The following is a 23,205-nucleotide window of genomic DNA, read 5'->3' on the forward strand; positions in this document are numbered from 1 at the left end:
TCTCTTTGCCAGACTGGTGAGCAGAGTGTGGGCGTTGCCTGTGTGGGAAGAAAGCCTTGATATGTTTCTGTTCTTTGTCCTCTTTCAGTCAGCCTTTTTCCTTTGTATGCTTGAAACACTGAACCTCCAGTTACCTTTTGTACCAGCTTCTGTGACCGTCTGAGATTTTAGCTCAGTGCAGAAATCCTTTTCCTGTAGTACAAGCACCCATCAGCAGATGCAGCATTTAGCCCTAACTGGCCTGTCTAGCCGCAGCCTCCTGCAGCAAGGAGCTGCACTGGTGATGGGGAGGAAGCCAACAAGGAGTTGGTGATATCCCATGATCTTGGATCATGGAATGAAGCCAAGAGAGAGAACAGTCAGTAGAGCGGTCTCTTGATGCTAGGGGAGTTCAGGCTGTATCCTTGTCCAAGGACCAGTCTGCCATAGGACTGTGGTACACAGCTCCTCTCTCTGCTGCTTGCCTTGTCCCAGGGAGTTCACCAAAGAGCGTGAGAAGGCCAAATCACGAGGCACGTTTCAGAAGCTGCGGGAGAAGCAGCAGCTGGAGGAGGATCTGAAGGGCTACATGGACTGGATCACCCATGCAGAGGTGATGGACAGTGACCGGACCAGAGGAGAAGGTACCAGCAATCCGTGTGGGTTGGGTTCCTGGGTGAGCATTGGAAAAGTTGCAGACTTGTTTTGCCTAAAAACCCAGGAAACAAAATGCTTTTGCAGAAGCTCTACCTCAGCCACTGTCCTTAGCAGACTGCAGGGTTACCACTTTCCCACAGGCAGATGCATGAGTTTCCCAAGAGGGCTTGGGGAAAGACCAAACACAACTTCCATGCCTGCAGCCAGTGCTCTCCTTCTGTTCTGCATTTACTCACATCCCGGCTGAGCCCAGTTTTCTCTGTGCTGGTGACGCTGCTGCTCTTGTTGCAGGGAGGCTGTTCCTGGGCCTGCTGGGTGTGCTGCATCTGGCAGCAGCCTCCTGCTCAGCCTGTCTCTGCTGTCTCACTGGGACAGTGGTTCTCCTCGTCACTTCTGGTGGGGGCACTCTTCCAGGCATGCTTCTGGGAGAGATGCCCTCCTGCATGTTCTTCCCAAGGGCTCTGAGGACAGCCTGGGCTGTTGTTCCCTCTGTAGGTATGATGCCGTTGGATGAAGGAGGGTCGGAGACAGAGAGCTTGTATGAAATTGAGGGCATGAACAAATGGATTCTTTACTTGTGAGTATGCACAGGCTGAACCATCTCCTGGGTTTGCTGGCAGCCCTGGCTGGGCCAGGCTTTTTGTTTTGTGGAGAAAGCCAGGGGCTGTGTGCTCAGGAGGAGCAGAGTCACAGGAGAAGGAAGCAGAGGTGGCTTTGCTCCGTGTTCTGCTGGCACTGATGGCCCTGCTGACCCTGTGGTCTTCTCTCCAGCCGGCAGTGGAGGCGTTGGAACCGAATGTTTCGTAGGAAGTGCAGGGATGTGGTGAAATCCAAGTTCTTCTACTGGTTGGTCATCCTGCTGGTGGCACTGAACACCCTCTCCATTGCCTCTGAGCACCATTTCCAGCCTGAATGGCTGACGATTGTACAAGGTAAGGTCCAGGGAGAGGGAGGATCCGGGACACCTCACTACCATGTAGACGTGTGTGGGTTCTTACTGTGCGTGCACAGCCACTGGCAAAGCACAGCGACTGTCAGACACGTGCAGACATGCACACGGTGTGTGTGCACCATCCACACGTGCACAACTACACATTGCACACACATGCTGTGTGCACATACGTGCATAGAGTGTAGTCTTTGGCACAGTGAACAGGCAGAGTGCATACATTTACAGGTGCACATGCCTAGTGCACATAAGCACACATTGCATACACTCACAGTGCAGACATGCGGGTGTCTGTGTGTTATCACACCACACATGCTCACAGACACACGGCGTGTAGCACACACACACAGCTCAGCCATGCGTACACGCACTGCATGCAGACACACTCTGTGGACTCGAACATGACTGCATGTGTCACTCTTCTCCTTCTCCTTTCCTGGGTCCTCCTTGGAAAGTTGCTATTGCTGCAGTGGTGGCAGGGCAGGATGTGGCAGTACTGTCCTCCTTCCCTTCCTGCTGTGCCGTGCTGAGATGAACAGGTCCATGTTCTGATGGCCTGAATCTCCCCCCCAGACAATGCCAACCGGGTGCTGCTTGCACTCTTTGTGGCCGAAATGCTGCTGAAGATGTACGCACTGGGCCTGCGCCAGTACTTCATGTCCCTCTTCAACCGCTTCGACTGCTTTGTTGTGTGTGCGGGGGTCCTGGAGACCATCCTGGTGGAGCTCAGCACTTTGTCACCCCTGGGCATCTCTGTGCTGCGCTGCATCCGGCTGCTCCGCATCTTCAAGATCACCAGGTTGGTGTGGGAGCTGGGAAACAGAGCTGGTATCCCCAGGTGTCAGTGGCTCCTGGGGTGGTGAACGAGGCTGTGCTGGCGTTCTCTTTGTCCCCAAGATGTGGTGTGAGAGTGAGGAGGAAGACAGAGCAGGGATTAGTGGAAATCTCATGGCGTCCCTTGGAGCTCTGGGTGCTCAGCTTAGATAAATGGGGGTTCTGGGGCCCAGGACCAGTGGCTTCAGACTGTCTTGCCTGTCACACCACTCCTGGAGCTCCATTTCCACCTCCTGGGGCCTGGCTGGAGGAGTCCCAGCACTCAGAGCCCATTCACTGGATTGCCTCATTCTACCTCTTGCACACTCCTCTCTCCAGGTACTGGACATCACTGAGTAACCTGGTGGCCTCTCTGCTCAACTCGGTGCGCTCCATTGCCTCTCTGCTCCTCCTCCTCTTCCTCTTCATCATTGTCTTTGCCCTGCTGGGCATGCAGCTCTTTGGGGGCATGTATGACTTTGAGGACATGGAAGTCCGACGCAGCACATTCGACAACTTCCCCCAGGCCCTCATCAGTGTCTTCCAGGTATGGGGCTGCAGCAAGCAGGGCAAGAGAGATGTAAGATGGGGTGCCTGGATTTTCCCTGGGCTGTGGGACTCCTCGGGATTAGGAGAAGTATGGGTTCATGGGAGGTGGTCTGGCTTTGAGGCTGGAATGGGAAGATAGGAATGGGGTCATGAAGAGTATAGGTTCAGGGGTGGAGCAGTATGTGAGATCTGGCAGTGACATTGGAGCAGGACTGAGCTTGAGGTTCTGTCCTGCTTCTCCTCACATCGTGTCTGCTCTTCTCTCAGATCCTAACTGGAGAAGACTGGAATTCAATAATGTACAATGGGATAATGGCTTACGGGGGCCCATCCTTCCCTGGCATGCTGGTCTGCATCTACTTCATCATCCTCTTTGTCTGTGGGAACTGTATCCTCTGATGTCAAGGCTGTGTCCAGGCTCCGTCTGCCCACCCCCATTGACTGCTCCAGCTGCACAGGACTGTGCAGATTGCTCTGTGTCTGTGTGTGTGCGTGTAAGGACTGAGCTGAAGGATGGGGCCATCAGCCCAGAGCTCAGCACTTGAATACACGGGGTCAGGAATCACCAGCCAAGGCTGTAACAAGAGCTCATCTCCAGGAAGGTTTCTCAGAGCAAACCGGAGACCACAGACAGCCCTGGCTATATCCTCCAAACATAGCCAAGTTGATGTCCTTAGTGCTAGCCCTCCAGATATCCTCCTCAATGTCTTCCTGGCCATTGCAGTTGATAATCTGGCTGAGGCTGAGAGCCTGACCTCAGCTCAGAAGGCCAAAGCTGAGGAGCGCAAGCGGCGGAAGATGTCCAGGTGAGTGCTGCAGCACAGGGCAGTGGGAACTCCCCAGCCAGGTGCTCTGGGCAACAAGACCGAATGGTATTACCTGTGTCCCTTCCCTGAGTTCTGCCCTTGTTTTCCTCTGCCCTCCACTCAGAGGTTACCCAGAGAAGTCTGAAGATGAAAAACAGATGTTGGCAAAGAAGCTTGAGCAGAAAGCGAAGGGAGAAGGGATTCCCACAACAGCCAAGGTCAGTGCTGGTGGGTTGGGCCTTGAGGAGGTCTTGGTGAAGGAGCAGGTGCCTCCTGCCACCAGCCAGGGCTGACAAAGGCTTGGAGCTCACCTGAGTATGGCACGCTTACCTGCATGTCTACCTCTCGGTCTCTCCTTTCTTTCAGTTAAAAGTGGATGAATTTGAATCCAATGTCAATGAAATCAAAGATCCCTACCCCTCTGCAGACTTCCCAGGTCAGTCTTGTCCCCAGAAATGCCGGGGATGTTGCAGAGGGACGATGCCGCAGCCTGGCTATATAATGAAGGTTATGAGATCGGGGCACTGAGGTTACACTGCCTCTCTTGCAAAAAATCTTCCTATTGACCACCCTGCAGGTGATGATGAGGAGGATGAGCCTGAAATCCCCCTGAGTCCTCGGCCACGTCCTCTGGCAGAGCTCCAGCTGAAAGAGAAGGCTGTGCCTATGCCTGAAGCCAGCTCCTTCTTCATCTTCAGCCCAACGAATAAGTAAGCACTGAGCCTTCTCCCTGCTACTGGCACAGATATCCCTTTGTGCCCGGGGCCTTTCTGTTCTCAAGACGTAGCCAGAATTCTCTTGCTGGCTACCACAGCCTCCATCTAACGTCTCTCTTGTACTGTCTTACACTGTCTTTGTCCCCTGCAGGTTTCGGATGCTGTGCCACAGAATCGTCAACGCCACTTGGTTCACCAACTTCATCCTGCTCTTCATCCTGCTCAGCAGCATCTCCCTGGCAGCTGAGGATCCCATCCGAGCCGAGTCGTTCCGCAACCAGGTGCCTGTGTGGCTCTGCAGGGCTGCGCTCCTCCATGCACAGAGCGGAGGGCAAAAAACAGTGCCAGGCCTTTGGGAATTACTGCATTTCTCATGTCACCCAAATCTCATCTAATTCTGGTGCTTATGCCCCCAGATTCTTGGATACTTTGACATCGGTTTCACTTCTGTCTTCACTGTTGAAATTGTCTTGAAGGTAATTCTCTCTGCTTCTGTGGTCCCAGCACATGGGTCTAGATGTGCGCTGGCCATGGGCACAAGCGCCAGGCCCCACGAGGGGAAGCTGTTAGCTGAGCCTGAAGTTCTCAGAGCTCATAATGTCTTGGCAATGCGTGTTCTGCCCCAGGGGCCTCGTGCAGTCAGGTCAGGCAGCTGTGTCAGCTGTGCTGTGGTGCTGGGACAGATGGGCTACAGCGACAGTGTTTTTGTTAAGGAAAAAAAAATCAGAAAGAGTAAGCAATGACAATCTGTGAAGTAAAACAGTAATTCAAGCAGCTGCTGCATATTGCTCTCACTGCAAGACATGCACTCTTCTCCAGTTTGCTGAATGACTGGAAGAATTTTTGCTTCCAGCCAGTGCTATGCAGAGGATTCCAGCTGCAGCCAGCTGTCTGCCTGGCTTCAGAGCCAGGGTGTGAGCAGCACAGAGCCCGTGGAGCTGCAAGAAGCTCCCTGCACCCTGTCTGCCTGGGGCTGCAGAGGGACACTGCCCTGAGCCCTGCCTGGCTCTGCTAATCCCTTCTGCTCTCCAGATGACAGCATACGGTGCTTTCCTGCACAAAGGCTCCTTCTGCAGGAACTCGTTCAACATCCTCGACTTGCTGGTGGTTGCTGTGTCCCTCATCTCCATGGGATTCGAGTAAGCACCTCCATGCTTTGTGGAGCAGGCACTGATTTCTTGGCCTGGTGGGGCAGCTGGGGTGGTGCAGCTGGTTCTGTTGGGTAGAAAAGGAGCTGCTAACCCTGGGCACCCAAAAATTGTAGCTTTGTGGCCATCAGGCATGGGTGACTGGGAGGCTGGGAAGCAAACTCCTTGAGTAACAAAGGAAAAGTTCTGGGTGGGAATTCAGTCTGGAGTTGCTTTGTCCGAGTGTGGTGTCCCTAACCCTGATGTGGGATGACGGCTTTAGTGACATCTCTGCCATCCCTCAGCACTGGAGCCTTTCTGGGGCTGTGCTGGGGTGCCAGCATGGAGGGAATTGCTCTGTCTCAGTCCTGCCTTCCTCCTCAGGTCCAGCACCATCTCTGTGGTGAAGATCCTCCGGGTGCTGAGGGTGCTGAGGCCTCTGCGAGCCATTAACAGGGCGAAGGGGCTGAAGGTAAGAAGGTGGCTGGTGTCCTCAACCCATGGGAGGTTATGTGTCAGGCTTTGCGCCCTGTAGGGTTCACAGGGCTGGGAAAACAATTCCCACACCCCATCTATGGAAGGAGCCTGCTGCATCCCACTGCCCCTTGGCAGATTCCTGCTTTACACGTCTGTCCCTGCTGTCAGTGGGCCAGGAGCGCATGGTGAGACCTTGCCACAAGCATACTCACGTGTCCTCTGTCCTCAACCTCTGCAGCACGTGGTCCAGTGTGTGTTCGTGGCCATCAAAACCATTGGTAACATTGTGGTCGTCACGACGTTGCTGCAGTTCATGTTTGCCTGCATCGGGGTGCAGCTCTTCAAGGTGAGAGGTGTCTCGGATGGGCAGGAGATGGGCAGCTTTGTCCTAAAAACTGAGCCTAAATTCCTAACTGATGTGGGGATGGCTTCCAGGACTCCCTGCAGGCTGAGCTGACCTATCAGCATCTGTTAACTTCTAGTTCATTTACTTTGGTTGCATCTTTCTTTATTTTCCAAATAGTTTGCTGCCAGGCAGAATGAGCTGGTTATGTCTCAGCTTGGGGCTCTGGAAGAAACGTCCCCACTGCATCACTAGGCAGCGTTTGTCCGTCTTGACCTAGGATTGACCAAAGGGTCTGCCATGGCCCCAGGGCACCCTGTGAGCTCCAGGCTGGGTTGTGCTGGCAGCACATAAGCATGGTGGGCTGAAGCAGAGCCAGAGCTAGCATGGTGGCTGGGAAGGGACTGATGGGTCTGTGCAAAAGTCGAAGCTCACAGCAAAATCACAGCTTTTTCTGATCTCTGTCAAATGCAGGGCAAGTTTTACAGCTGCACAGATCCCTCCAAGCTAACAGAGAAGGAGTGCAGGTAAGAGCTCCATGCAGTGCAGTCCAGCAGGGCAGCAGCAGAGAGTATGGGGACGTTTTTGTGCCTGCATGGGGATCTTGCAGATAAAAATAAGGGGCTGGGGGTCCTGTGCTGCTGCCCCTCATCCTGGGGTAAAAATAGCACAAGGTCACGTCCTCTCCCAGGGGTAAGCAGTGGGTGGGCAGGGGCTGTGCTGGGTGAGTCCCGCATCTTTTCTGTGCAGGGGGCATTTCATCAACTACGTGGATGGGGACCCAACACAGATCGAGCTGAAGGAGCGGGTCTGGTTCCACAATGCCTTTCACTTCAACAATGTCTTCTCAGCCATGATGTCGCTTTTCACTGTCTCCACCTTCGAGGGCTGGCCAGAGTGAGTCTGGTGTGTGCAGGGCCAAAGGGCTGGGTCTGTGCTGTGAGCTGGGGAGCCTTTACCAGGGAAAGAAGAGCTGCCCAGGCTGAGGAGCAGGGCTAGCCTGGTAGGGGCTGTAGAGCCAATGGGATAATCTCCTGTTCCACCTCTGTTGGATTAGGATGTCCCCAGCGTTCTCCGTATCCTTCAAAAAGACAGATGGACTTCCTCCCCTTAAATGGGGTCTCTATTGCCTTATTTTCCCTCCTGTAGGCTGCTGTACAGGGCCATTGACACTAACGATGAGAATAAAGGCCCTATATACAACTACCGGGTGGAGATCGCAATGTTCTTCATCATCTACATCATCCTCATTGCCTTCTTCATGATGAACATCTTCGTGGGCTTTGTCATTGTCACCTTCCAGGAGCAGGGGGAGAGCGAGTACAAGAACTGCGAGCTGGACAAGAACCAGGTACTGGAGCTGCTGGGATGGGGTGAGCTGGACCAGCCCTAGCTCTAATTGAGCTGCATCAGCTCTGAGTGCTGGCACTGCTGCCCCGGGATGAACTGAACCTTCCCCAGGTCTCAGCACGCTGCTGGGGCAGGTGCAGCTGCACTCCTGGCTGGCACAAAGAAAGCCTGCACCAGGTATCAGCTTTCCAAGGGAAGAGCAAGCTTGACCAGAATCAAGAATGGGATTTGTGGTGTGGCTGGGGTGCCCACTGAGCTGGAGCAGAGGGCTGTGCCCTGTTCTGGGCTCCCCAGTGCAAGAGACGTGGGCATGGGGTGAGTCCAGCAAAGGAATACTGACATGTTAAATTGTCAGGAGTGTCTGTCATATAAGGAGAGGCTGAGAGCTGAAACTATTTGGTATTGAGAAGGGAAGGCTTCTAGGAATCTTACCTATGGGCATAAATACCTGATGGGGAGGGTGTAGAGAAGACGGAGTCAGACTCATCTCAGTGGTACCCAATGATAGGACAAGAGGTGATAGGCAAAGACTGAAGAAAACAAGAAAATCCATTTAAACATAAAAAAATACTTATGGTGAAGGTGGTCAAGCACTGGAACATGTTGCCCAGAAGTCTCCATCTTTGGAGGTGTTCAGAACTCCTTGGGCCTGGGCAACCTCAGGGCTTGGGAATCAACATGGCCATCTGCAAAGGCAAGCGGTGGCTTTGGAAACTTGTCCCCACTGAGTGCCACCTGGCTGCCTCTGCAGAGGGCACAGCAGATAACAACCACTGCTGTCCCTGCCCCCTGTCACAGGGCTACAGGCTGGCATCTGTGGGGTCGTGTGCTGTTACCAGCCATGCTGGCTCTGTGCCTGTACCCCTGGCACTGCCCCATGCAGCTCCATCTGGTCACACTGCCCTGCTCTCCCCAGCGCCAGTGTGTGCAGTACGCACTGAAGGCTCGCCCGCTGCGGCGGTACATCCCCAAGAACCCCTACCAATACCAGATCTGGTACGTGGTCACCTCCTCCTACTTTGAGTACCTCATGTTCTTCCTGATCATGCTGAACACCATCTGCCTGGGCATGCAGGTAAGGGATAGAGTGCAGGGCTCGGCGGGTGGAGGGGTGTCCATGGCTCCCAGAAACCCTTCCTGGGGTCTTTCTTACATGGCCATGCTGCTGGCAAGGGACAGAGTGGGGGAGATTGGATGAGGGGAGCTGCAGGGAGTGGATTTTTGCTGATCCCTCCTGAGCCACGGGTCTGGAAGAAGATGGACTTCATGCAGCCCACGCCTCTGGGCTTACAGGGGAGGCTGGGACTGCTGTGGTCTAATGGGGTTCTCCTGCCTTCTCAGCATTACAACCAGTCTGCAGAAATGAACCATGTCTCAGACATCCTCAATGTGGCCTTTACTGTCCTCTTCACCCTGGAGATGATCCTCAAGCTCATGGCCTTTAAAGCCAAGGTGAGAGCAGGCATAGCCTTTCACAGAGCATTGCATTTGGCAGTGAGGTGATCCTCCTCATCCTGGATGATGCTATTTGGGGTGCTCACTTTCTTGGTGTTCCTTGCTGCCAGTGGACCACTGGGCTCTACCAGCCCTGTGCTTGGGGCAGCACCGCAGCCTGGCAGCTAAGGTGTGGGATCTGCTAAGCCCTCTTGTTAGATTCTCATTTCTATGGGTTCCAGCACAGGTCTGCTCTTTCCTGGCAGGGCTACTTTGGGGACCCCTGGAATGTCTTCGACTTCCTCATAGTGATTGGCAGCATCATTGATGTCATCCTCAGCGAGATTGATGTAAGTATCAGGCTGGTTGGGCAGAGGGTGTCCCAAAGAGCATAAGTGCCTGCAGCACCTGCCCCAGGGTGAGCTGGTGATGCCCCAGCTCTGTGGGGCGCAGGCATCCTCTCTTCTCCCTCTGCCATGCTCTGAGGAGGGACAAGCCAGGATCAGCCTGTGGCATGGCTATTTCATGGACACAGGGGTCTGTACCCAGCCTACCAACATGTCACACTGTTGTCACAGCTCACACTGTGTGCCCTCCCTTCCCAAGAGCCTGTAGACACTGGGATCCCATGGCAAGCAGCATACCTGGTCCCGGCTGGATGCGTGGCAACCCCAGCCCCACTTGCCCTGCTTATCTTCCACGTGTGCACCTCTGGGCAGGGAATCTCCCATGTGTCCATCCTCAGATCCTCAGTGCACATGGGCAGAAAAGGTGTTCCCCTCAGTTCCCTGTACTCACAGCGCACTGCTGGCCCGCACTGCGGGTGGATCAGACACGTCAAATTTCAGTGCATTGGCTTTGTGTGTGTCCTTGTATACAGCAATCGATACATGTGCACATGTATGCACTATACGCTATTGCAGAAGCTCTGTACCACATACACTGAGGGAAGGGGTGAGGGCAGGCAGTGGCTAATTGCTGAATGCTTTATTGGGAGCACTTTCAGAGCAGTGTTGGTAAGTCAGCGTGCCACTGCCTGTCACAGCACCGGGACTTCCACACCCCATGTGGAAGGAGGGAGGTGATGCACTGCCTTTGACACATCCCACAGTAACTGTGGGGGCAGCTGTAGGATCAGGTGCCACAGCCATGGTGCGCTGAGTGACCTCCAGCTGCTCTCAGTGCTGGGCAGAGAGTGCTTAGGGGCTCTTTGTTGGAAACCGCCTTCCTCTCTGGAGGATGCTCCAGGGCTCACGGAGCCTCAGATATTCCACCCTGCATGGCCATTCTTGGAGCCTCTGTGCTTCTCAACCTCACTGTGCTCCCAGTGAGTGCCCAGGAGCTGTGTGCAATCACTGTACCCACCACTGCTCACCTTGCTGCTGCAGGGTCCTTGGTGGCTGATGCTTTTTCAAAAGTGTGACCCTCACAAAAGAAGTCTGTGCCCACCTCTCAGTGCTGAGCCACTCCTGAGTGCCCCAAGGCTCTGGTTTGCAAAGTCTGTCCTCTCTTCCTCTCTTTCCATTCTGCTTCTTTTCTACTCCTTCATGTCTCTGTCGGGGATGAGAATGTGCTATCAGGAGACCTCGACTCCTCCCAAAGCCCAAGTTCTCACTGTTGTTCCATCACCAGGTTCCCACAGACCCCATGGGATATTCATAGAATCATAGGAAGGCTTGGGATGGAAGGGACTTCAAAGATCATCTAGTTGCAACCTCCCTGCTGTGGGCAGCGTTGCCAGCTGCTAAATCAGGCACTAGATCAGGTTGCCCAGAGCCCCACCACCCAACCTGGCCTTCATCACTGCCAGGGATGGGGCACCCTCTGGTCTCGGGAAGGGGGAAGTGGAGATGGGAGACCTTCTGGCAGTGCTACCCGTGGAGAACATGGGGCTGGCAGTATCTGTGCCCATTGGAGCTGGCTCCCCAGCAAACCAGTGCTGTGTGCTGGGTTTTCAAAGAGGCAGAGCAGGAGCAGCACAGCCTGCAGGGCGGGGAGCTGTGGGTTAGCTTCAACCTGTCAGCTGGAGTCCAGATCCCGCCTGCCACAGTCCTGTGCCTGGTCTGGGAGGTAACTGCTGGCAGGCAGCTAAATCCCCCTGTCCTGAGCTTTTGCACAGATTTCCTGGCCTGTGTGCCTCTGTTCCAGGTGCAGTGAGTGAGGTGCAATGGGGCACGGAGGTGATAAGCCCCTCGTGGGCACTGTGTTCCTGTGGCCATCTGTCTGCTGCCTCAGCCCCACAAAAGACACAGTGCCTTGTCTGATGAGCCCCCGTGTTGGCTTCCTGCCCGTCCTTCCCCTGTGCTCCTCTCTCAGTCTCCTCCTCCTGTCCCCAGTTTCTGTCTTACTCTTTCTTCTGTATCTGCACCACCACCTTCTGCAATCATTCCTCTCTTATTTCTGCCTCCCTTCTGCTGACTCTCTTGTTCTCTTGACAGACTGTTCTTGCATCCAGTGGCGGATTGTACTGCCTTGGCGGAGGCTGTGATAACATTGTAAATATCAGCTGCATGTGCTTGCAGTGGTTCCCTTCCCCCTTTGCTGCCCTTACCCTTGCCAGCCTTCCTGTGGCCAGCACATGCATGTGTCCTGCATGTCATGAAGACACACCAAGCCCTGCTGCTTTCCCTGGTTTGCAGATCTCCCCTCTGGAAGCCCAAGTGCCAAGCTTCAAAAGCGAGTAGAGCTTGGCTGTCAGGGTCCCACGTGCAGCACTGGAGGCTGGTGCATCCCTGCGCCCCCAGTTTCCCCCAGGGAATCTTCTTGGGGGTGCCAGGGTGCTGGGCACTGGAAGAGGCTGTCCAGAGAAGCTGCGATTGCCCCACGTCTGTAGGACTGGGGACCCCTACCCCCCAGATCCGTTCCTCTCTTGTCTGCTGTCCTCTTCTGCCTGCAGGATCCGGATGACAACTCCCGTGTCTCCATCACTTTCTTCCGGCTGTTCCGGGTGATGCGGCTGGTGAAGCTGCTGAGCCGGGGAGAAGGTGTCAGGACCCTCCTGTGGACCTTCATCAAATCCTTCCAGGTCTGTGAGGAACAGCACTCCCCTCCATAGACAAGCACCCACCTGGGCTGGCAGAGAACTCCTCCCCTCAGGCTGCAGAGAGCTGGGCATCCCAGGCATGAGAAGTAGAGAGTGAGGCTGGTGGGAGGGTGTCTGGGGGGGGGCTGAGGGGGGCAGAAAGCTGTCTTTTCTTCATGTGCAGACCAAAGTGCTGGCCCCCTGAGCAGCTCCAGAGCCAGCCTGTTGTCCCCGGGTCACCTTGGTCCTATGCTGATGTCTCTCACGCGCTGTGGTCCTTTTGTCACAGGCTCTGCCCTATGTTGCCCTGCTGATCGTGATGCTGTTCTTCATCTATGCTGTGATTGGGATGCAGGTGAGAGGGGCACAGGGCATTCCTCTTGAACAGAGATAGACCTCAGCCTGGTAGCATCTGGGAGATGGGATGGAGAGGGACTGGCTTCCCAGGGACTGCATGTGGCGGGACCATTTTCCCCTGGTCTACAAGGATGCCCCCAACCCCAAAAGCCTCAGCACCCAAAGCCAAGCAGAAAGGGAACTTAAGGACAGAGGGGCTTTGGAAGGTAGAGAGTGCCTGAGGAAGGATGCTGGAGACCTGAAAGTGTGATTTACAGATGTTTGGGAAGATTGCCATGGTGGACGGAACCCAGATCAACCGAAACAACAACTTCCAAACCTTCCCACAAGCTGTGCTGCTGCTCTTCAGGTCAGTGCTGGCAGCTGCAGAAGGGAGCTGGGCTGCAGGTCAGTGTGGAAGCCCTCTGGTTTGGAGTAAGGGACGCCAGCATTTCTGCAGCTGATTTAATTTGCTTTCCTCAAGAAAAATGTCTTGTAGGAATGGAAGCATTTTAGGAGTGGCTCCTGCTTTGCCTGGTGCGGCTGAGCTGCAGACCAGGAGCCCTGTGGGGTTTCTGTTCTGAATGTTTCCTTCCAAGACTAGATTTTAATCAGTGAATTTTTCAGAAAAGGGGAAACAAAATAGCAGACCAGGGCTTCCCTTGACTCCACACACTTCACAGCGGAGCATGCAATAACAGATCCAAGCAGCAACCCCTCTCCCCAGGTGTGCCACGGGGGAGGCCTGGCAGGAGATCCTGCTGGACTGCAGCTATGGGAAGCGGTGCGACCCTGAGTCCGACTACGCAGAGGGCGAGGAGTACACCTGTGGCACGGGCTTTGCCTACTTCTATTTCATCAGCTTCTACATGCTCTGTGCCTTCCTGGTATGGCAGCTGCTGCGGTCTGAACTCCCCTTGACACACCGGTCCTGGTTTGGGGCAGCTCCTGGCTGCTGAGCATCTCATGGGGCTGAGCCCACAGCACCTTCCTCCCAGAGGCACAAATCCCCCAGCCCGTCTCCCTGGCCATGTTACACCTGGTGCTGTACTCCACTGAGGCCCCAAATCCTCTGAGTTCCATCACGCAGCTCCATGTGCTGCTATCCAGAAGGGCACTGAGTGTCCATGTTGTGTCGTGAGGATGGAAGGGGGAGAGCTGCCCCGAATTGCTGCAGCCTTTCACATAATGCCCTTGGATGGGAGATTCAGCTCCGTATGGGGTCATCAGAAACATCCTTGATTCTGAGGACCCTGAGCCCATTCTGACTCAGGACAGCAAGCTTCAACCCTCTCCTTTGCCCTCAGATCATTAATCTCTTTGTGGCTGTCATCATGGACAACTTTGACTACCTCACACGTGACTGGTCCATCCTGGGCCCCCACCACCTGGACGAGTTCAAACGGATCTGGGCTGAGTACGACCCTGAAGCCAAGTGAGTGACCATGTGGCACGGCAGGTGGAAGCAGTGCCAGGACCTGGGGCTGCCCTTTGCTGCAGCCCAGGGCAGTGTGAGCTGTAGTGCTCCTGGCATTAGATCCCACAGTAGAAGTGTGTGTGGACTTGCCAGCCTGTCCCAGACTAATAGAAGCCATCAGGAGGTTTGGGGACCCCAGACCTCCAGTCCTAGCCTCATCCAGTCCAGATGCTGCTGCTGACTCTTTCTATGCCACTGCTCACCTTTATCTACCATCTGTTGCCTTGGGGAGCAGTCATTTCCCCCAAAAGGAGCACAGAGAAGGGATTTGCCCACCGCAGGAGTACAGGGCAGGCCATGAAGATGATCCCACACAGCCCTTGCTCAAAACCCTGTCCCTGTTTGCATGCCACAGCCCTGCTGACACAGCTTGTCTCTTCTGCAGGGGCAGGATCAAGCACTTGGATGTGGTGACCCTGCTGAGACGTATCCAACCTCCCCTGGGCTTTGGGAAGTTCTGCCCTCACCGTGTAGCTTGTAAGGTAGGAGTCAAGGAGATGGGAGGGTGTGTGGGCAGAGGGCACCTTCCCAAGCTGCATCCTCCCCTGGGAGGATGAGGAGGAGAACTCAGCTGGCTTTCCAATGTCATCATTCATGCTCATACTCTGACTTCTGTTATTTACTGGAGAGGAGCTGTCAGGGAAATGAGCAACACTGCAACCTGGATGGAATTGATGCATTTCAGGGTTCTGAGATTCAGGACCTGTCTGAGCTCAACTCCACCCCCAGGGGGAATGGCACTGAGGTGCTGCTCCCCCACAGCCCTCATTGCAGAGAGTTTTCCAAGCTGTGCTGGGGTGCTCCCCATCTGTGCATCCTCATCTCCACCGGGAAGCCTCCAGCTCTACAGTCTTGGGTGCACTGCTCCTGGCGTAGCTCTGCACAAAGACAGGGGCTGTGTGAGGCTCAGAGGGAGGGCAGCTTGTACATTTGTGGGGAGCTTACAGCCTGCTCTGCCACCCAGCTCACGGTTGCTGGTTGTTTTGCAGCGCCTGGTGTGCATGAACATGCCCCTGAACAGCGATGGCACTGTCACCTTCAATGCAACACTCTTTGCGCTGGTGAGGACAGCCCTCAAGATCAAGACAGAAGGTATGAATGCTGTTGTCTGCTTCCCTGGCATGGGGAACCATCTCCTTGTGCTGAGGGTGCACGTTATGCACCCTTCCCTGCCCTGTCTGAGGACCTCAGGGCACCTTGCTGGTGGGGCAAGACTCTCTGTTCCAACCCACAGCCTTGGTCCAGAGACCATTGGCACATGTATGGGGATCAGGCCAAGCCTGGAGGTTGTTAGTTGCAGGGCTATGTGTTGCAACCATGATGAGCAAACCAATGCCACCCCGCTGTGTAACTTCACTGTGCAGCTCAGGAGTGCTTCTGACCCAGTTCCAGTTCCTGCCTCAGTGCTCAGCTGCTGGAGTCCTTCCCACACTGCTGAGTGTAGTCTGATCCCCTGCACCTGCCATAGCACTGGTTGTTCCAGTTCTGCATCTCCCCAGGTGTGCATAAACCTCAGACTGGAGTGGAAAAGGATGGCTCCTCTTTGAATTTAGCTATGCTGGGGAGGAGTTGCTTTCTTCCTTGCCAGCAGCATGGTTTGCAAAGCTTTGCTTTGGTAAGAAACCACACCAACTTGTTTCCATGCCTGTGGGTTAGGCAGCAGCACATGAGAAGCCAGCACAGCAGGAGGTGGAGCTGGGCAGTGGGGCCAGCTGAGGCCATCATCTCCCAGTAGCAGGACACGGTGCCTTCCCTTCAGCTGGGGTGGGGAACACAGCATCCAGCACGATGCAGGGAGCATTGGGAGGATCACAGGAGATCTGAGAGCATGGATGAGCACAGGCTTTTTGCTAAAATCAAAGCCTAATTCCTACAAAGCTCATGTCTGCTGGGTGGGGAGACTGCCGAGGAGCTGTCACACCCTGCAGGAGTCTGGCCAGGTTTCCATACGCTTTGTCTTTGTTCATGTCCATATTCCCCTGAGAATGAACCTCTTTGTCCTCCCTTTTCCCACAGGTAACTTTGAACAGGCCAATGAGGAGCTCAGAACCATTATAAAAAAAATCTGGAAGCGAACCAGTATGAAGCTTTTGGACCAGGTCATCCCACCTATTGGAGGTATATCACCCACTGGTACTTCCCCAAGGGCCCGACCTCCCCCTGCCCGGGGGGCTCAGCTGCTGCAGCAACTCAGGGCATCATGGTGGGCAAAGTCATCAGGTTGGTTTCCTCCCCTCCAGATGATGAGGTGACAGTGGGCAAATTCTATGCTACTTTCCTCATCCAAGAGCATTTCAGGAAGTTCATGAAGCGCCAGGAGGAGTATTATGGGTACCGTCCCAAGAAGAACCCTGTAGAGATCCAGGTTGGTAGCGTGGTTGGTGGAGCAGTGATGCTATGTGAGGACAGGAGGGCACGATGGGGCATCCTGCAGACAGGGAAGGGGGCTCTCCCAACTCTAGAAAGCCCTTGGTGACTGGGAGAGACAGGGCTGAAATGGACATGGGGACCTCTGTCCCTGAGGTCTGGCAATGAGGTGGCCCCAAGTGAATCAGTGCTGAGTTGGTCACCAAGCATAGAACCAACCAGCCACAGGGTCCCTGGGAGGGACAGCTGGCAGGGCAGCATGGTTCACCTGGAACCATGGCCTGGAGACCAAACTCCAACACGTTTCCCTCTCTAAAACCCAAAGTGAGAGGGGTTGTGCCAGCCCACATCCAGCCATGCTTTCCTGTCCCCACCAGGCTGGACTGAGGAGCATTGAAGAAGAAGCCGCTCCTGAAATTCATCGAGCCATCTCTGGGGACCTGACTGCTGAGGAGGAGCTGGAGAGGGCAATGGTGGAGGCTGCCATGGAGGAGGGGATATACAGGGTGAGCACAGCCAGGTGGGAGCTGTCCTACCCAGCCCCACTGCCACGTACTGGGGCTCAGCATGGGTACAGCAGATAGAGAACAGTCCTCAGAGATGAGCCTGACCACGTGCAAGAAGTGTGTAACAGTGCTCTTCCCTGAGGATCAGGACATCCTGGGCTCTGGTCTCGCAGTGAAGGATTTCTGCTGTGTCCAAAAGTGCTGCCAGTCCAGAGGGTTTGTCACACCCCAGTGCTGCTGCGTGACATTTATTTCATCCCCTCTCAGTTTCCCCTCCTGGGCAGTGCAGCTTAGAACACCACGAGGCTGCCATTCCCACGGGCACCCAAACACATCTCCTCCACGGGAATGCCCCAGAGCTCTGCAGCCCCTCCTGATGCCCTCCTGTTGCTTGCAGAGGACGGGCGGTTTGTTTGGCCAGGTGGACAGCTTCCTGGAGCCAAGCAGCCCCCTGCAGCCCCACGTGGCCAGCCAGAGGCCCCTGCAGTTTACAGAGGTGGGCAGCGAAGACCTCGACTCTCCTGTCTTCCTCGACGACTTCCCCCAGGAAGGCAACACCAACGTCAACAACGCCAACTGGCTGCAGGGGTAAGGGCTGGTGAGCTCCCTGCGGGCTGTGGGTGCCGGTGCAGAAATGACCCTGCAGACACAGAAGCTCTGTGGAGAAATTTGGCTGTTGGGATGGGAGGCGCTGCCAGAGATGTCCCCAGGATGGGATGTGCAGGGTGAGCGCGCTCTGGATGTGGGCTGTCTTACCTAAACCCCATTGCAACGTGTTGGGGCAACAGCAGTTATGTTCCTCAGAGAGGGCCATAAAAACCAGGAAAATGTCAGTGTTTCTTTCTTCTCCCTGAGCATCAGGACATCCTGCATGGCCTGTTTCCTGCCTCAGTTTCCTCCTCTATAAGAGGAGACCCTAATTATTAACGTATAGGGTTAACGTGTGGCTACATGCACTGTGTGCCCTAAACACCTTTCTGATCATTCCTTCATCTTAGGGCATTAGGATCAAGGTGGACACGGGAAATGCAGGGATGATCCTTTCCCTTCCCCACCAATCTCTGAATGCCAAGGGCCACCAGTGCCTAATGCGAGTATAAGGGTCACCAGTGTAAGAGAACATCCTTATCCTGATTCTTGGGGTCTGCATCCAGAGTGGAGAAGATGGGGAGGGCTGCATCCTGGGTTCAGGGTGGTGGTCCCTGCTCTGCTGACCCCTCTGCCTGTCCCTACCAGGTTGGAGTACGAGGATGAGGTGCTGAGGAGGGCAGTGCCGGCAGCACCCAGGCCTCCAGCACGGGGTGAGTGTCAGCATCATTCCTGTTCTGGGGCACGTCAGGCTGTCCGGGGTGGTGGAAGGGGCTGGTGACAGAATGCAGGAGGAGGAGGTGCAGCCCCTTGCAGCTCGGAGGGCCAACTGAGACTCCTGAGGTCTGGAGAGTTCCAAGGGACCACCTCCCCCCTGCATGGTGGTGGAGCGTGGAGCCGTGCCTTGGGCTGAGGCAGGACCAGGTACCCCATGCAGTGAGGCCACGAGGCCATGTTCATTTCCAGGAATAGAGGATCATGGACTGTTCCTCCTTCCTGACTCGGATTGAGGAGCAAACGTGGGGCAGAGGCGGGAGCTGGGATTTCCACTCGTCCCATCCCCTAGATGCAGTCTCCTCGATCTTGATCCCCTCTGGGCTGTGATGGCCTTGCTTGTGTGCCCACCTGATATTCCCACCTTTCCCTCTCCTAGAGACTGACCTCCCCATCCCTCTGGAAAGGCTGCGGCGGAGACGAGGAGCTGCCTCTGAGCATCACCCAGCATCGGGGCAGTGCCTCCATCCCCAGCAGGTAAAGGGGACAGCGTGAGTCCAAGGGAAGCAAAGTGGGGTCATAGGTTAAACGTCCTGGGAAGGAGCATCTCCCTGCCATGAGCCCAGCTTTGCTGGGGCCTCCTTTCCTCATCAGCTCGGGGAAGGAGCCCCCACTCGGTGCTGATCCATGCTGGGGAAGCTCAGAGCAGCATCCCTCATGCTTCTGGAGACAGGTCAGAAAAAATAGGGTCTCGGAGTTGATCCCACACTCCTCTGCTGCCCTTGGCTGTCTGTGCCCTGTCACCTGGGTGCTTGGCTCTTGCTTCAGTGCCCAGGTAGGGGGGTAAGGGTTGGTTCCCTGCCAGTCCCATTGATGGTGTTGCACTGGACCCAGGAAATTCAGAAGGATGGGAGTCCTTGTGCAGCCTGGGTTGCGGCTGAAAAAAATAACACAGAGGTGTTCCATGATCATCACCATGCTTGAGCTGCAGCTCCTTGCTCCTTTCATCCAGGACAGCACAGTGACAGCAGCAGCATCCAGCTCAGAACACCGGTGGCATGAAAGCATTGACACAAACACATCTTCCACCCCTGCCATCACCTTCCTCATTCAAGAGGTAATGTGCAGACTGACAGAGGGAAAAGGGGCTGGTGAGATTCCATGGTGGGAAACTGAGGGGAAGAGCTTAGCTAGGGAGGTGGGCAGCAGGGCGAAGGCAGTGAGTGTGAGCCCTTCTGCTACAGATTTATTCCACACGGGGCTGTGATCCTTTCCTCTGCTGCAGGCTCTGATCTCCGGGGGCCTCGCAGCTCTGGCCCGCGACCCATCCTTCATTGCAGTGACCAGGGATGAGATGGCAGCCAGCAGTCAGCTGGAGGTGGATGAAGTGGAGAAAGCAGCAGTGGAGCTGCTAAAGGGAAGAGAAGCACTGCGGGACACAGAAAGCAGCTTTGCCCCCCGGGACACCTTGGCTGCATCAGGAGTCAGCACCCCAGGGCTCAGTGTGGCCACATCCCATCAGACCAGCTCTGCTGCTCGCCTGTGAGCCGCCTGCCATGCAGCCCCATGGGTACAACCCCATTAGGGGGGATAACAGAGCAGTGCTGCACCTCTCCCCATCTTTGCCTGTGGGGCTGCTGGGCTCTGTCTGGCCGCAGGAGGCTTTTTGAACTGGGTCTGCAGGATGCTGGTGACAGGACAGGGTGATGCTGTGCCAGAATGGTCTTTGCAGGAGCTGGACAGATCATTAAAGTGTCCCTGCTGTGTGACTCCGTGGGTTTCCCTTGTCCCCTCCTTCCTCTGCTCTCCTGGCTGCAGGCTGCTGCCTGCCTGAGTTGGCAGAGACTCAGACCAGCTGAGGGAGAGGGCTTTAAGAAGAGCTGGCAGTGATTAGAAATGTGGTTAGTGGGCATGGTGGGGATGGGCCAGTGGTTGGGCTTGGTGGTCTTAATGCACTTTTCCAACCTTAATGATTCTGTGATTCATGTGGCAGCCCCAGTCCTGTCCTGAGACCTTTCCCCACTCCCGTGTGATCCTGCCTCAGTCAGTCGCTTTAAGGATGGCTACACACTGGCATCCCAGCAGCTGCACCCTGTGTCACATCCCTGCCAGTCCCTGTTCCTCCTCCTTGCAGCCCAGCCTGACCTGTGGGAGGAGATGGGCACCACCGGAGGAGCATGGCTGGGAGCAGATCTGCCTGAGGCTGGGAACTTTGCCACTCGGGGCAGAGGGGTCGTTGCTCTGCAGGAAGGGGTCTGCCTGAGGGTTCAGGTTTACAGACTTCAGTGCCCCAGAAGAAAAGTGTTTGCCAAGCGCTGGGGCAGCCCTGTCCCCCGGGTCAGCTTTTGGCAGGGTTCTTGCTTCAGGGGGCCTCCAGCCCATCCAAACCGAACACTGCTGGGCTTTTCCTTGCCTAATATCCATCAAAATGCAGCAAACTGATAGGTCCCAGGAGACATACTGAATCAACGGGGCATGTCTGCTCTCCAGCAGGGCATTTTGTTAACTTAATAAAAGGGAGATGGCTGTTGCTGAGCTCCATCTGCAGCAAGAGCTGTGCTTGCAGAGGGGACGCAGGCAGGAGAGACCCCATAGGGACAGCCCTGCCCCCCACGGTGCTGCCCCAGGGCAGGACAGCCCCTGACACCCCTTGAGTGCTGCGGAGCTGTCTGGCATTTGCTCTGCTCGGTGGATATTGAGGATGTGCTGCTTTTCCTACAAGGTGGACAGGGGTGGTTTATGGGTGAGGTGCAGAACTCTGCGCGTCCCTTTTTCAGGCTGGGGACTTTGTGCAGCCCGGGAAAACCGGACATCCCAGTACAGCCCCGCACAGCTCCGTACAGCTCTACACACCCCTATAAAGCCCCGCTGCAGCCCCGCACGACCCGGCGCAGCCCGGAGCGGTGCCGCTGACCCGGCAGAGGGCAGCAGGGACCGACGGCTGTCCGCGCGCGCGCGTTCATGCGAGCGTCCGTCCGCGCGGGGCCGCGCACCCCGCAACACCTCCGCGCCCGGCGGCCTCGTGGCCGCGCTGCCGGTGGGCGGATCCCATCTGGCCCCGCCCCGCCCCTCCCGGCCCGGCCCCGCTCTCTGCGGCCGAGGCGCGGCGGAGCCCCCGCTGCGGGAGCGACCCCGGCGGCAGCGCCCGGCCCGCCCCGCGGCACCTGGGGCCGCCCCGCCGCCCCCTCCTACTCCTACTCCTCCGCCTCCCTCCTCCCTCCCTCTTCTTCCTCCTCCTCCTCCTCCTCCCGCAGACGCGGATGCTCTCGGGCAGCGGCGGCCGCGGTGCGGGGCGCTGGGGGCATGGCGGCCCCGGACAGCTGCGTGAAGGTGGCGGTGAGGTGAGCGCGGAGCTGCGGGGTTCGGGGTCCCGGGGCGGGCGCGGCCTCCGGGGGGGAGGAAGGAGCTCCGTGCGGCCCCGGGGGCTCCGTGCCCGTCCCCTCTGCGCCGGCACCACCGAGCCGTGCCCGCTGTCCCCCGTCCCGCTCCGTGCTGCCGTGGGGCTGCTCCGACCCCGCAAGACCCCGAAGCCCGCAGTGCGGGGGGACCCCCGGGCCGCCTTCGTGCGGTGCGGCCGGGGCTTAGACCCCTTCCCCTGCATGGTGTCAAAGGGACGTTGAGGAGGGGGTCCCCCGCAATGTGTGCGTGTGGGGGGGGGACGGCGTCTCTGCAGCATCTCCGTGTCCTTTGTGCCGCCTCTGAGCTGCGAACAATGCGCCTTACGGCTCCTGCACCTAAATAAAGGAGCTGCCGGCAGCACCTCGTTCGTGGGCTGCAGGGGGGGGTCGGGGCTGAGGCCCTGAGCGGCACTGCAGGCGGTGGGCACGTCCCAAACCTCCTGCACGGCGATGGATGGAAGAGGGATGAAAGTGGGGGGCTCTTTGTTAGCGCTGGACCGGGCTGGGTGTATTCTGAGTGCTGCCGCTGGGGTCCTGCAGTTCGGTGCTGTTCTCTTTGCTTCTCTCTATTGAGAAAGGAGGAAGGAGTCCCCGCGTCCCCCGCCAAAGGGCTCCTGAGCCCATCAAGCGAGGAAGGCAGGGACAGACCCGGAGCTGCCATCCGCATGGTGTGAACTGCATGTGTGCGTTCCCGTTCCTCCCACTCACCCTATGGTTGCCCTGGCTCAGCCCGTGCCTTCCAGGCCAGCCCTGGGAGCACTGAGTCCTGTGCAGGATGAGGGGATGTTTGGGCCCTTCCCCATCCAGCTGCTCCTGCATTGCTTTCCATCATGGAGCTGTGGGATGGGGCAGCTCTGTGGGGGGCAGAGGGTGCTGTGTTACTGCTATGGGTGTGGACCCCGTGTGTGGCACCATGGATGCTGATGGGATGCTGCGGTGGGACTGCATAAATCCTTGATGGAGGATACACAGAAGTGCTGCCCTGGGCAGAGCAAGAGCACAAAAGATGCTTTGGGTGCAGTGTCAGTGATGAAGGGGAAATGGTGGGTGTGTGGCTGCGTGTACCGCATGTCTGTGCACCCAAACACCTCCCAGCACCACTGCCCTGCAAATAGCATTGGGGTTTTCTGCACCTCTCCATTCAAGGGGCTGAGAATTGAGCCAGGCTGCAGTCTCACAGGCTGGGGAGCAGCGGGGAGGTGACAGCATCCTTGTCATGTGGGTGTTCCTACGGTGCCTGCGTGGAGGCAGGACGGGGTGTCCATGCAGGACACTGACCCGGGGTCCGAGTGATGCCGGCGGCTGCGGGTGGAGATTTCCTGCTGGCCAGACTCTTCCCATCCTCCATCCTGCGCTTTTCTTAGGATGGAGCCTCGTAACAAAGGTCCGGGGCTGTGTTCCTTTCTCAAGCAGTGCTGTCATGGGTGGTGGCTGTGGGGCTGCTTTGGTTGCTCTGTTTCCACCTCATCTTTTAGCCCCCGTCTGCCACGGGGCCAGAGCTGTTCTGTGCATGAGGGGATCGCGAGCAGAAGATGTTGGAAATGCACAGCCTTCCCTATGCGGTATTTTGGTGGGGATGGGGTGTCCACGGTGGGAG

The 23,205-nt window shown here is 56.4% G+C and overlaps 2 protein-coding genes across 5 annotated transcripts in view; both read left to right on the forward strand.

Moving 5' to 3' along the window:
• The window catches only part of CACNA1S (calcium voltage-gated channel subunit alpha1 S), a 29,776-nt gene extending 9,702 nt beyond the window's left edge, over positions 1-20,074 (forward strand). Inside the window, exons 8-44 of one of the 2 annotated variants that reach the window (XM_010724087.4) lie at positions 475-623; positions 1,132-1,213; positions 1,408-1,568; positions 2,159-2,384; positions 2,738-2,945; positions 3,215-3,335; positions 3,639-3,753; positions 3,878-3,971; positions 4,120-4,189; positions 4,331-4,463; positions 4,621-4,750; positions 4,886-4,945; positions 5,502-5,608; positions 5,981-6,068; positions 6,312-6,419; positions 6,891-6,943; positions 7,167-7,313; positions 7,566-7,767; positions 8,683-8,841; positions 9,108-9,218; positions 9,467-9,550; positions 11,639-11,695; positions 12,097-12,225; positions 12,512-12,577; positions 12,837-12,928; positions 13,286-13,445; positions 13,866-13,993; positions 14,421-14,517; positions 15,025-15,127; positions 16,052-16,153; positions 16,276-16,400; positions 16,780-16,908; positions 17,306-17,496; positions 18,145-18,209; positions 18,650-18,747; positions 19,223-19,327; positions 19,496-20,074. In XM_010724087.4, the coding sequence (XP_010722389.1) occupies positions 475-623; positions 1,132-1,213; positions 1,408-1,568; positions 2,159-2,384; positions 2,738-2,945; positions 3,215-3,335; positions 3,639-3,753; positions 3,878-3,971; positions 4,120-4,189; positions 4,331-4,463; positions 4,621-4,750; positions 4,886-4,945; positions 5,502-5,608; positions 5,981-6,068; positions 6,312-6,419; positions 6,891-6,943; positions 7,167-7,313; positions 7,566-7,767; positions 8,683-8,841; positions 9,108-9,218; positions 9,467-9,550; positions 11,639-11,695; positions 12,097-12,225; positions 12,512-12,577; positions 12,837-12,928; positions 13,286-13,445; positions 13,866-13,993; positions 14,421-14,517; positions 15,025-15,127; positions 16,052-16,153; positions 16,276-16,400; positions 16,780-16,908; positions 17,306-17,496; positions 18,145-18,209; positions 18,650-18,747; positions 19,223-19,327; positions 19,496-19,756 (4,516 nt within the window). In that variant the 3' untranslated portion in view covers positions 19,757-20,074. Of the gene's footprint in view, positions 1-474; positions 624-1,131; positions 1,214-1,407; positions 1,569-2,158; positions 2,385-2,737; positions 2,946-3,214; positions 3,336-3,638; positions 3,754-3,877; positions 3,972-4,119; positions 4,190-4,330; positions 4,464-4,620; positions 4,751-4,885; positions 4,946-5,501; positions 5,609-5,980; positions 6,069-6,311; positions 6,420-6,890; positions 6,944-7,166; positions 7,314-7,565; positions 7,768-8,682; positions 8,842-9,107; positions 9,219-9,466; positions 9,551-11,638; positions 11,696-12,096; positions 12,226-12,511; positions 12,578-12,836; positions 12,929-13,285; positions 13,446-13,865; positions 13,994-14,420; positions 14,518-15,024; positions 15,128-16,051; positions 16,154-16,275; positions 16,401-16,779; positions 16,909-17,175; positions 17,497-18,144; positions 18,210-18,649; positions 18,748-19,222; positions 19,328-19,495 lie in introns of those variants that run through there. The other variant, XM_085210295.1, reaches the window with a different exon arrangement.
• Positions 20,075-21,270: 1,196 nt separating this feature from the next.
• The window catches only part of KIF21B (kinesin family member 21B), a 31,640-nt gene continuing 29,705 nt past the window's right edge, over positions 21,271-23,205 (forward strand). For 2 of the 3 annotated variants that reach the window (XM_085210296.1, XM_085210297.1), the window contains exon 1: positions 21,273-21,551. In XM_085210296.1, the coding sequence (XP_085066422.1) occupies positions 21,514-21,551 (38 nt within the window). In that variant the 5' untranslated portion in view covers positions 21,273-21,513. Of the gene's footprint in view, positions 21,552-23,205 lie in introns of all 3 variants that reach the window. The other variant, XM_085210298.1, reaches the window with a different exon arrangement.

Source organism: Meleagris gallopavo, chromosome 28, assembly GCF_905368555.1.
Source record: "Meleagris gallopavo chromosome 28, MGAL_WU_HG_1.1, whole genome shotgun sequence".
In the NCBI taxonomy this organism is placed as follows: Eukaryota; Metazoa; Chordata; class Aves; order Galliformes; family Phasianidae; genus Meleagris; species Meleagris gallopavo.